This window comes from Symsagittifera roscoffensis, chromosome 8 (genome assembly GCF_963678635.1).
Source record: "Symsagittifera roscoffensis chromosome 8, txSymRosc1.1, whole genome shotgun sequence".
In the NCBI taxonomy this organism is placed as follows: domain Eukaryota; kingdom Metazoa; phylum Xenacoelomorpha; order Acoela; family Convolutidae; genus Symsagittifera; species Symsagittifera roscoffensis.
Genome location: NC_087069.1, coordinates 3,053,372 through 3,066,506, shown reverse-complemented (window position 1 = coordinate 3,066,506; position 13,135 = coordinate 3,053,372). Strand labels below are relative to the sequence as shown.

The window sequence follows — 13,135 nt, the reverse complement described above, 5'->3', positions numbered from 1 at the left end:
GAAGAAACAAAACGTAACCGCATTTAGCACCAATGGATTTTTACAGAGAGTAAAAATTACAATGGAGGTAATTATATGGTAATATATTCAGGCTACTTACAGGTTTACACAGATATCAACACTGAATGTACAAAATGATATGCACAATTGGGGTTATGTAGCATTTGTACAATTAAAGCAAACTAACTAACTCACTAACTAGGTAAATAATAAAAAAAAAGTTCTGGGTATCCAATGGATAAAAGCTAAGTCAAATACGTAACATGTCGTGTTACCACAGTTTAAAAGTTTTCAGAGTTTGAGACCGTAGAGTTGTATCTAGTATGGAAATTATCTGCCTCTATTCTTACATCGGTATCGATGCCCGAGGATATGTCGCTATCGATTTCATCCTGAGTATTACTGGTCCCTTCTGCCAATGGTGGCGATACCCATGCGGTCCTTGTCGCCTGAGAGGAAGGTGTTGAGAATTCGTCTTGAGTGGTTTCAGCAACCAAAATCGTATGACGTGGGATCTCGTCAATGGGTGTAAGATAATCCGAGGGAGACGTCGTACAGAATGAAGGAATTTGTTTCGGGCTCTTTGCACCGGAAAACGTAATAATTGGTTCGTCATCGGAGTCTACTGCACTAATGGTCTCCGTACCGAGTGTCACTTGGTCGATGAACCGTCTCTCGCCAAAGAATTTCGGGGGGCCTGGGTTTCTTCTTACACGATGTTTTGAAGATATCGGGGTTTTTGGTGTCTCCACTGTCTTCTCCGGAGAGCTATCCACTCGAATTGGGTCGTCGCTTGTGCCCGTTGGTATATTGAATGTTGTCTCAGTGTTTGTCTGGCTTTGTATGGTACTCCTTGGTTGATCTAAATCACTATGTAGGTTAACAGTTGGTGTATTATATACCATTTCCGTTTCCGTACCCAAGTAGTCGTCAATGACTTTATCCCAAAGGTCTAACGTTAACGACGAATCTAGATTATTATAGTCGAATTTTGAACCTTTCGAGTTCGTGAAGAATGATCTCCTCTTTTTGCTTGAATTTCCACCCGTTGGTGTGGAGTTCATCAATGGGCCTCCTATATTTGAGTCTCGTCTCTTGCAAGGGGAGTTTCTTTTTCGCTTGCCTGCTAAATCATTACTATTAATTAGCGGTTTCGGTCTTGCCGTGAAGGTCTTAGGAGCTGCCGGTTGGGTTTTGTTAAAAGCTAAGTCCGATTTTCTTATCACATGTCCGTTATCTACTGTGACCGTATGTTTCGTGTCTGACAAAGGTTTACTCCCTAAAGGTTTAAAATAAGGTTCTCCTTCCCTCCTGTTAACTGTTTTCCTAAACCAGTTACCTCCATGGCTGAAGGGATTCGACAGTGGGGCTCGCTGAAGGTTTCTATCTACTTTGTTAGAGGGTCGCTCTCATAGCCTCTTTCCTCAATTGTTCTGTCTTCCAGGTAGCCATCTTCAAACGCGTCATCAGCCCCCCAGTCTTGTGCTCTGTCCTTCGATATGATTGATTTCCCCTTATCTAAACTAATTGCGTGAGAGACCAAAGATTTCCAGAACGTATTGGGAGATCTATTAAAATGTTTTGAGAACGGAGAGCATCCAATGGATGATTGTTTCGTCGAGCGTATGTTCCAAATAATTTTATCAATAGCCGTATTTAAGGATGGTTTTGGATCGTTGAACGACATTGCCAGAAGCTTAGCTTTGACCGTGAAAATGAGTCTTTCTACTACTCCATTGGATCTATGATCGCCAACCGTACATAGAATTAGATTAATGTTGTTCTTCTCACAGAAGTTTCTAAAATCAAACGAAGTAAAACATGACCCATGGTCGGCTCTAATGGACTTTGGAAATCCGTGAAGATGGCAGTAATCTGTCATGAAGGTTAAAATTGAAGAAGTCGAAGTGTTGTTTACTACCTTCGCCGACGGGAACTTTGAAAAGCGGTCGATGCATAACAAGAGATATTTTGCGTTACCCCAGCTCTTGTCCAATGGGCCGGCAAAGTCTAAATCTACTTCTTCATTTGGTTCGGTCAGGTTCGGTAATTTCTCAGTCTTGTTCGTCCCTTGTAAAACTTTTAGGTTCTTACCGGCCATTATGCACTGAGTGCAATTCTTTCCATGATGGTATATCTCTCTGTATAGATGTGGCCACCAAATGTTTTCTGCCAAGGCTTTCATCCCAAACTGCCCTGGATGAGTCTCGTGAAGGAGTGACAGGAAAGGTGATCGTAATGCAGCCGGCACTATCAGTTTGTTATCGTTGAATAACAGCTCTTCTTTCACATGTATATCCCTCTGGAAGTTCTTTAAGTAGGCTCCGAATTTGTCCAATGGTTTGCCTTCGTGTACCGCCTTCTTTACTTCTTTGAGGATTTTGTCTTCGTCCGTCATGAGTTTAATCAGCTTATTCGAACAATGGTCTGATAATGATAACGGGTTGTCTGGCAATCTGAGATCTCCCTTGTATTTGGCCAACAGTTTTTTGTGTATGTCTGACATTATGTCGTTATTAAAATTCAAGAAAATTCCTTTCTTTTCTGCCCTGAGGGAAATTTTTAACAAGTTGACTGATGTAATAAATTCTTGTAATTGTTTTTCTTGATCTGAATTTAATGACTGATTGAATAATAATACTGATTGGGCAAGAAAAAATAAAAAAAGTTTTGTCTGATAGGTAAAAATAATTGAAATCAAATTTTGATAAGTTTAAAGGAACACAACCGCTTGTGCAAGACTCTGAACGCGAGTGATTGGAATTACAAATTCTGATAGTGTCGTTTACGTAATTCAGAATATTCGAGAAGAACGACCGTTGGATGCTTTGTGATAAATCTTTCTTTCCACCCATTGGATTATTGCAATTCAAGTTACTAATCGTATTTACATCCAATGGATAATACACTTCGTTCTTTTTACAATTATTCTTTTTACAATCGTTATTTACAGAGAGGTTTTCTTTAATCTTTTGTACTGTCGCCACTACAAATTCGCTATCGTAGTGTGATGTAGGGAGTGCTTTACCTGAAGGTAGTCTCGACAGTAAATCTGTAAATCCCATTTCTTTTCCCGGAATGTGCTTGATCTTAAAATTAAATGGTAACAGTCGATTTACCCAACGGGTTAATCTGCTATGCATAGTTTTGTTGCTCTGGTTTGCATTTAATGCTGATAATAATGCCTTATGGTCCGTCACAATTTCAAATTCGGCACCATACAAGTAATTTTTAAAATGTTCTGTAGCCCAGACTACTCCCAACAACTCAAGTTCATTTGTAGAATATTTACTTTCGTGGTTGTACAAAAATCGGGAGGCGAATGCTATTGTTACCCAATTTTCTCCATCCCATTGTTCTAGGGTAGCTCCTAAGCCGTTATGGGAAGCGTCTGTTTTTAGTCTTGACATCCTTTTTATGTCGAAGTGGTTGTTCTCTGTTATCTTCACTATCTGTTGTTTTAATTCTTCAAATGCTTTAGTATGTTCGTCATTCCATTGGTAGACTGATTTCTTTACAAGAAGTGGTCGTAGGGGGGAACTTAGGGCGGACAAATTCGGGACGAATTTCATATATTGATTGATCGATCCAAAGAAAGACCTAAGTTCAGATATGTTTTTGGGGTTTGGTAGGTTTTTAATCGAATCTGACTTTCCCACCAATGGTTTCACGCCCAATTTTGATATCTTGAAACCTAGCCACTCTATTTCTTTTTGGAAGAATGCACATTTCTCCCATTTTACCGCCATGTTCTTGTTGTCCAAAATGTTTAAAATGTTAGTTAGTATCGCTTTGTGTTCATTTAATGAACCTTTCGAAGCTATTAAAATGTCGTCGATATAACAATTTGTAAAAGGAATGTTTTTCAGTAAAGAATCCATTACCCTCTGGAATTCGTTTGGCATATCGCCCAATCCGTAAAATCCAGTTAAAAACCTGTAGGTTCCAGTGGTTTCGCCCCCCACGATACTAAAGTTACACTGTTTGCTAGTGTCTGTGCATAATTGTAGTTGGCTGTAAGCGTTCTTTAGATCTAGATTACTAAACCAAACTTCCCCTGAATCTTTGCTTGACAGTTGAAGAGCAATATTATCGATCAGTTCATGTATGTTTGGCATCTGGTACTTGTTCTTGAATATCTGATTATTTAATAGTTTCGAGTCTAGTGCCAACTTGATACTACCGTCTTTTTTTCTTGTAATCACAATTGGGCTTATAAAACAATCTTCGTCGCATTTGTTCAACTTTATGATATGCCCCTCTTTTTCCATTCTATTTAGTTCCGTTTTCGAGTAGATGTAAGGGAACTCTTCTACCTTTGGTTAGGATAGGTTTGAATGGGGAATGGAAATGAGTAACTTTTCTGTCCGAAGGTATTTTTCCCACTCTGTTAAATAGCCCTTTGTACCTATGATACAGATTAAGGGTCGTATCTGAATAATTATTTAATTTACACAATTCTGGGCGTGATATGTTGTTGACGGGTAGTAGAGGCTGTCGTTGGGCTATCTCTATTCCAATTCTCGGGGGATTGTCGTTACCCAGAATGTTCCTCTCATGTCCAGAAGTGATAAAAAATGGAGTTTCGTCCGCGGTCCATCCATTGGATTGTAACCTCACTACCACCTTCCCGATGATGTTGATTGTGTCGTTAGTGAATCCGCAGTATAGTTCCCTCGTTTTCTTCTCAACTGGCTGAATCTTCAACTGTGGATTTCTCAGCTTCAATTCGTGAAGTACATTTTGTTTCAGGAAGCTCACTGGGCTTGCCGAATCCACTGGAATGTTCAAGTTGACTATCGCGTCGTCTCCTAAACCGATGTTGACAAGTTTCTTTGTTTCCAAGCCATTGGTATCGTAGATTGTTCTAATGTTGAGGACTGAATAGTCATCGTTATCACTTATCCCCTCTTCGGTCCAAGCGTTAATCACTCCACAAAAATTTTCTTCGCTTCTCATCTGAAGATCTTCTGGGGAATATGAACAATTCTGACTATTTACAGCTTCATCTACAGTATTTACAGCGGGTTTTCTTCCTTTCGATTTACAAAGTTTTCCAAAATGTCCTTTATATTTACAAATATTACACACGATTTCTTTCGCCGGACACACATTCAGATGACCCTTGGTAAACGCATTCCCGCATTTCATACAAGTATTTGATCTTTCTATGTTTAAGCTTGGTTCCTTTTTAACGTTGTTGAAGTTTTTGTACCCTCTCCCAGTATTTCCTGTCGTGTTGAAAGATCTCGTCATGTTGGTCAGTTTGAGGTGGTTATAGTAGCCTTTTTCGTCAATTATTGCTTGGTTTAGTGCATCCAATGGATTGAGAGTTTCTGAAAGTAGTCTACGTTGTAAGTCGCAGTTTTTCATGTTAAAAATAAATACGTCTCTAATCCACTCCTGTTCTGCATTAATTCCAATTTCACATGATCTCGCCAAGTCTGATAACGCGCCCCAAAATTGTTCATAGGATTCTCTATCCTTTTGTTTCCTGCTCAATAGTTTGTATCGTTCAAATGTTATATTGGTTGGTTTGATAAAAGCCAATTCTAGCATTTCGTAAAATTCCTTGAATGAGATTCGTAGGATTTTTACCCTTGGATGTTTCTGGGCGAAAACTCTTTTGCCTTCCGCTCCTAAGGCCAAGTATAGGATTGACCTTACTTTTTTATCGGCCTCGTATCTCCTCATTCCTCCGAATTTCCTCTTTTCTTCTGCTAGTCTTTTCTCTTCAGCGTGTTCTTACACTCGCATTGTTTCTTTGTTCCTGGCCTCCCTGGCTTTCCTCTGTTGGTCAGTTTCTGACTCCTGCGCACCTTCTAGGATCGGTAACGTCGTCTCCCCTTCCATTGGTTCTTTAAGGTTGTCTAAGTCTACGTAGATTTTCCTTCGCGATAATGGCCAAATGGAATTGGTCTATCCAATTGTTCCATTGGGTGGGGGGTTCAACCGTGTGGTTCGGCCAAAAGGCGGGTATTCCCCTCAAGTTCGAATCAGTTGTTGACTGCGCCATAATAAAGAGTTAAGATGTACCACTGGTAGCTATTATATCTAACTAAGTTAAAAGAGAATAAAAGTATTGGTTGAATTAAAACCGACTGTAGTCTAAAAAGAGCAACTCGTGACTCGAAGTCCACTGGACTTCGTAGAGTTAACATTGACTGGTACGTAATTAGATAATAGAGGTCAAGGTTATAACATACTAAAAATATTGAATCACAACATAAAATATTTTTCAAAAAAATTGTGAAGACCAAAAAGAGTAGAACTAATTTTGTAAAACCTCATTTTTTAGTCGTTTCAAAGCAGTCGTTTCAAGGCAATCAATTCAAGTTAGACAGAGCGTTTGAAGACTAATAAACCAGAAATTGAGCTGTCCAAAAATGCCATAGTGCAGACAGAAACCAGCGAAACAAAAAAAATAGATTTAAGTTTAAAAAAAAAACATTCTCAAAAAAACTGAATATATAAACCCGGGTAAACGTCCAAACAAAAAAAATGTCTATAAAACAGTTTCGTATGTGGAGCTCATAGAAAAAAGCTTGTCATACAATTTTCATAGAAGAAAATTGTATGACGAAAGTTTTTCCAATCGATTTGTTTTCGGATTTATCTAAAAATAGTTTAAAACTCAAACAAAACAATTTGGTGGCAGTTTTGCTAACATGAGAGCAACTGCGGCGTCAAAAAAAAATTTTGAAGAAAAAACTCACTCAAAAATTGTATAAGCATTACGAGGAACAAACACGAGGAACAAAAATTGGCAAAATTTGACTTTTATTGTCTATAACGTAGTCCAGATTGAGTTTTTCACACACAAAACCAAAAAATCTCATTTAAGTAAAGTTTATATAAACATAATTATTTTAAATAGTTTCATATGCTGAGATGATTATAAATTTGCAAAAAGAAACATGCCTTTTTTCTCAGTCACTCAGTTTTCACGCAGATAAACTGCATTCTCAGTTTTCACGCAGATAAACTGCTTTCAGTGATATTAGTCATATAAGTTAATTTTAACATTTTCACACAGAATTATTTACCAAAAACGTAGCTTTTTGTATATGGCTAGAAAATTTTTAGTTAGAAATTTTTTGTAGTCATAAACAAAAAGTTACGTTTTTGGTATATAACTCCGTGTGAAAATGTTAACCATAACTTATATCACTAAATGCAGTTTATATGCTTGAAAACTGCCGGTTACATTCATGCTTTTTTTGACCGGAAATCCTTGGTTAGTATGATTCAGATGAAACATAAAAAACTGAAACAAAAAATTATTGTATTTTCATCTGTGAAAAAAATGCATATCATACAATTTCATAGTATGGAAAAAAAGGCTTCTCATACAACTTTCATACTGTTTTTTTGGTCTATGAAATAGCATGATAAGCATGTTTTCATAGCATGAAATTGTATGAAAGGCATTTTTGTCAAACCGGGTATATGTGCACACAGTCACGAGACAAATTTTTTTTTCCTATGATATGAGCCATGTTTTCTTGACTCGTCTGCCGTTTTTCGTTAAAAAAAATTAATATTCTTGGTTGAATTGAAACAGAATTGACATATGATTGGTTAAACTGCTTTCTAGAATATATCTGGAGAAAAATTGCTATCACAGCGTCACTTGGCCATTTAATTAGAGTTCCAACAAAGTCCCCGTACACAGCGGAAGCTCTTTAAAGCTTTGAAGTTAATTTTATTAGTTGGAAACTTGGGGATCTATGCTAGGCCCTCTCATAAGAAATATAAATTTTTGTTAAGCTCCTAGGTTGACTAAAAATTCAGCAATTCGGGAATATGCTAAGACCTGAGTTCATTTGTTTTGTAGCTCAGTAAAGTTTTGTTTCTTTTTTAAATAGGAAAGGGAAGTGTCAAAACAAATTTTTGTGGATTTTTTCTCCGGCTAATTTTTAGAGAACAGTTTCCTCCGTCACATGTTAACACTTTAACAGTGAATCTTTCGTAATTTTTGACAAAACGGCAGTAGTTCGTTTCATTTCATTGCTTGGAAGCTGAAATGTGTTACCTGTATGACCCATGACTGTACATATCAGCATGTACAAAACGATCAAATAGTTTTCAAATGATTTTTACTCAGATTGAAAGAAACAGCGCCTGTTAGCTTGTAGCCCGAAAGAAACCAAAAGAATCACAAAGCCCTCCGAATGGTCTGACTCACTCTCTTTGACCGAGAACTATATACAATATGCTTTAAAAAAGAGGTCCCGGTCAGACTGCAAATCTGGTCATTTGTCGTTTCAAAGAACCTGCTGATGGGTGTTAACTTTGAATTAAATAAAAACCAAGTTAAAGCAAATGCAACGCCGTTTCACGTGCAGTTTCTGTAAACAAATTTCCTAACGAGGAAACGTATTTATATTTTTTTTTACAAAATCATTGCTTATCGGAAACGTAAACAAAAACTTGGTTCTATGATTTTAATAAATACATGACTAGTATCCGGAGCATTTACTCGACTTAAAAATTTGCAAAAGAAGCGACATTAAGGACAAATAACAACGCATTTGAACTCATATTTTTGAAACTCTCAATTTTTTCGAAGTTTTGTTTTTGTGTCAAAATAAGCCATAGTGCAGTGGGGGGTAAGTAGGATGTACCTTTGAGTGGAGCGAGTTTGATGGAGAGGTGTTCGACTCCTGCTCGGACACTGACGAGTACCTTGGCAGTGTCTGTGAGTCTCTGCTCCAGAGTCTGCTTCCTCTCCTGCTCCGCCTGCAGGTGTGACTCACTCTCCTCCAGGGTCCTCTCCCCCTGCGACAGTTTAGTCTCCCCCCTGTACTTCATGGCTTCGCACTCCTCCTTCGCACGCGCCACCTAACACACAACCACAACACTGATGATTCACCAACAGAAGATAGAATGCTTAATACTGCATAAAAACTTATCTTAATGTAACACGAGTAACTCAGCTTGTTTGTGAAGTAACATTAATTAAAACGCATTTTTTCCTGTTCGATAGGCTGACCCCTAAACTCAGAGCAGTTGAGGCGTTGTCTTTTTTAAACTGCAGCTTAGACCAATTGGTTTGTAATATGATTCTAAGTTGAACCCTGTGATCAGGGATATAAAAAATTTATTTTCTAACCTTTTTCCAAAAAACATCGACTGTTAATCGTTGATCTACGTTGAACAAAATTTATCTCGCAAGTTAAATAAAGACACGCTCCAAATTTGCTTTACATAAATTTCTTTTCAGCATATTTGACAAAAAATTTCTACACCCCTGGTTGGCATTAGTCTAATATTTTTGAACAGTCAAACACTGTTGAAACAGTTTTATTCCGATGCAATTTTTTTTGTTTTTTCAACCAAAATTAGTGGTAACACTAAATGAAGACGACATTGAAGCAGAAAAACCATGCTCAATTCGGGAAAAACCAGGCTCACTTTGTTCCGAATTTCAAACAAGTGATAGAAAAACTTGTGCTGTGGGTGTTTTTAATTGCTCTATTCAATTTTGGACAATTCATTTGGCCATTTTTGGCGAATATTTTTTGAAATTAACAGAAAAATATTGATGTGTAAAGATCAAATTCAAAAAGAACTTTAACTCCAACCAATTGTTCTATTGTTCTTATAATTGGAGGGATGAATCTGGGACTACTTTTTCCGCTATAAATCAAATTGGCTAATCAAGGCATCATACAGTTCGTCCTACTAAAGTCCGCAAACATTCAACTAGTACCGTCAATATTCAAGATTAATTACAGATCTTATAAAAAAATTTAAATAAGATTTGCTTAAAATTTTTTTTGCCTAAAACTTGCCTTAAATTCTTGACAACAGTTTTTGCCTAAAATTTTAAATAATTTTTGCCTATAGTTTTTGAATAAAATTTGTTGTTTTAGTCTTACGACCCTTTATTTCTTTTTTTGAAAAATGGTTTCATATATTCTTTGCCTTGGAAAAAAATCAAACACTCTATTCAGACTCATTTCTGTGAAAATGAAATTCAACAAGATTGCTCGATTTTTTTTACTTTGACTTTTCGTAGCATACATTTGAAAAGCAATTTTTTAAATTAACATTTGATGAGTTTTTGAAAAAAAATTGAAAAGGTTTTTGTTTTTCTTCATTTTATACCCCAGACACTATGTGAATACAAAAAGATTTTTTGTTCCGACTTTAGAAGAAAACGGAATATATATACTCGGTTTGATTTTTTTTATTCAGTCAATTTTTGCCGATCGAAATAATAGTTTTCAATAAAACATTTTTAAACTCCATTGAAGATATCGGCTTTTTAAGTTCAAACTTAAAAAGATAATTTACTTGAATTTTTTTTGTAAAATTCTGGGGAGTTGAAAATTGGCAAATTGGCATGTTTCTGGACTATATTAAGAGCGCTTTGAAGGGTTTATTCTTAATGTTGTTTGTTCGTGACGCGAATCGTTTATGCGTGGCAATTTTTCCGCAAAACAAAATTGTTCCAATTTGAATTGAGGCTAGCTAATTGGTCGTATAACTTTTGCACGACTTAAACTTTGACACGTGATATTGTCCAAAATTTATAAGTTTTCGATGTTTCTTTTTCCAAAAACTATTCGATATGATTTAACGGACAGTCGGAACATTCAGGGCCTTGCCCTGATATACAAGCAAACTTGTTTGCCTCCATTAACAAATTGATTAGAGCAAATTGGATTAAAATTTTCCCTCGATTCAAACTTGAAAGATATATTTCAATACTTAGGCTTTACAAGAACGCAAAATATCGCCCGTTATTATCCCAATTTGGTGAAATTGAAACCCATATTTTTCTAATATTGGTCTTATTTCGAATAGTGTTTTTTATTTTGAGCTCAAGTCATCAATAGTTATCATTTTATTCTATTAAAGTAATCCAACGAACATAAACTAATAAAATGCCGAGTTTTGACGGAAAAAAACACCCGAGCACAAACGTTTTGTTACTTTCTTCGAAAGTTGCAAGAAGAATAGGCGCCACTTGATGCAAACTAGGCTCACTTTGTTCCGAATTTCAAACAAGTGATAGAAAAACTTGTGCTGTGGGTGTTTTTAATTGCTCTATTCAATTTTGGACAATTCATTTGGCCATTTTTGGCGAATATTTTTTGAAATTAACAGAAAAATATTGATGTGTAAAGATCAAATTCAAAAAGAACTTTAACTCCAACCAATTGTTCTATTGTTCTTATAATTGGAGGGATGAATCTGGGACTACTTTTTCCGCTATAAATCAAATTGGCTAATCAAGGCATCATACAGTTCGTCCTACTAAAGCGTGAATGGCAAAATTCACTCCAATATGAGGCAAGCATTTGCTTTTATTAATACGCTACCATACGCAAAGTATACAAAATTTCCAGTCTATAGGAAGAAGTAAAGACCAAAGAACAATCTCCTCGCTAAATCAATTTGGGGAAGACTTATCAGTTGGTTAAAAGTTTTTGTTTGTTTGTTTTTCACTTGGACTGAACTAGAGTGTGATGACATGAGTGAGTACCTCCTGGGAGAGGGTGTCTATGAGTTGGGCATTGGTGCTCTTCTGCTGCTGGAGGTTGTGGAAGGTGTCGTCCTGAGTGCGGAACCTGTCCACCACCTCCTCCACTTCACTCACCCCCGTAGCCTCCTTCATCCGCACAAATGCCTCCTGGTAACTCACTATCCTCCCCCTCTCCCTCTCCCCCACCCACTCCCCCATCAGCCCCGCCTACACACAGCACAACACAACATATAATATACGCCAAAGATGAAATCACAACACAGACTTCGCAAGAATCTATCTCAAAATCTGAGAAGGAACAAGAAAGGCTGACAGTCCTTCTCTAGAAATACAATTTTCTAAAACAACACAAATTTTCAGTTATTCCAATAAAGCATGAACAAAGTTTCTCTAATAAACAAAAGTTACTGCAAAGCAATCCTAACCAGTACCTGTCATTTCATGGATGGGTATATATTTTGCTGACTATATTTATACCATTTGAAAGATAATGATAATACTATAGGCAAATTAAATATGAAAAGTGGATGTAGCAGAAATCTACTCGGTGATATCACAGTGTCGATTTTTTGCTACATCCACTTTTCACGCCTAATTAATTTTCATCGTCTCAATTCAAATACAAAACAATAGTGTAGCCTGAGTTTCACGTGTGCTGAACTTCCTATATAGCCAGTGTCCTAGACTTCAACTGTAAGAGAGGTAATGAAGAGTGTGTGGATAGTGAGTTTCCTTACTTTTCTCGCCGCTGGCCGAGGACTGTTCCTGGTTGTGGTTGTCCTGTGATGTCTGCTGTGCCCCGGAAGCCCCTGCAGCATTGGCGCCAGTGGCATTGGCAGCTGCATTGGCAGCCGCCGATCTCTGCATGTTCCTCCTCTCCATCCTGTCCTGCAGCTGCTTCTTCTCCTCCGCCTGCTTCCGCAACTCACGCAGTCTGTCCTCCCTACAAAACACACGCACACACACATACTCTCTCTCTCACTCGACCCGGGTGGATGTGACACGACTTAAGCGATCAGAGTGGACACGGCCCAGACCAAGGCGCATACTACGAGACCTTCCAAACCAAGGCGCAGACGTCGCGACTTTCCAGACCAAGACGGAGAAGGCGCGACCAAGAATCAATTCCTCGCGATCGAGAAGGAGACGGCGAGACTTTCCAGACCAAGGCGGATGCAAAGTCGCGCCGTCCCCGTCTTAGTCTGAGGAGTTGCTCTGTCTCCGCCTTGGTCGCAAAAGTCGCGCCCTATCTGCAATAGTCGCGCCGCATCCGGATCCAGACCCAAATTGCATAGACGAGCCGAGAGTTTGAGTCTTTAAAGTCTGGAAATAAGATCTGGAAAGTCTAGACATGAGTCGCGCCGTGGGTCGCAAAATTCTGGACACAGACTTTCGCGACCCATGTCCAGCTTTTCGCGACCAAATTTTGGTATTTCCAGACCTACGCAACCCATGTCCAGATTTTCGCGACCAAGTTTTGGTATGTCCAGACTTTCGCGACTCATGTCCACGGCGCGACTGATGTCCAGACATTCCAGACTCAAACTCTCAACGCGACTATGCAATTTGGGTTCAAATCCGGATGCGGAGCGACCCTCAAAGTCTGGACATGAGTCTGGGACCTCGACCCGGTATACT

The 13,135-nt window shown here is 38.0% G+C and overlaps 1 protein-coding gene across 1 annotated transcript in view; it reads right to left on the bottom strand.

The window, feature by feature from the left end:
* The window catches only part of LOC134853231 (outer dynein arm-docking complex subunit 3-like), a gene marked incomplete in the record, with an annotated part of 44,972 nt that overhangs the window by 3,213 nt on the left and 28,624 nt on the right, over positions 1 to 13,135 (bottom strand). The window contains 4 exon segments of the mRNA XM_063869199.1: positions 8,628 to 8,844; positions 11,498 to 11,704; positions 11,798 to 11,835; positions 12,235 to 12,440. Of these exon segments, the coding sequence (XP_063725269.1) occupies positions 8,628 to 8,844; positions 11,498 to 11,704; positions 11,798 to 11,835; positions 12,235 to 12,440 (668 nt within the window).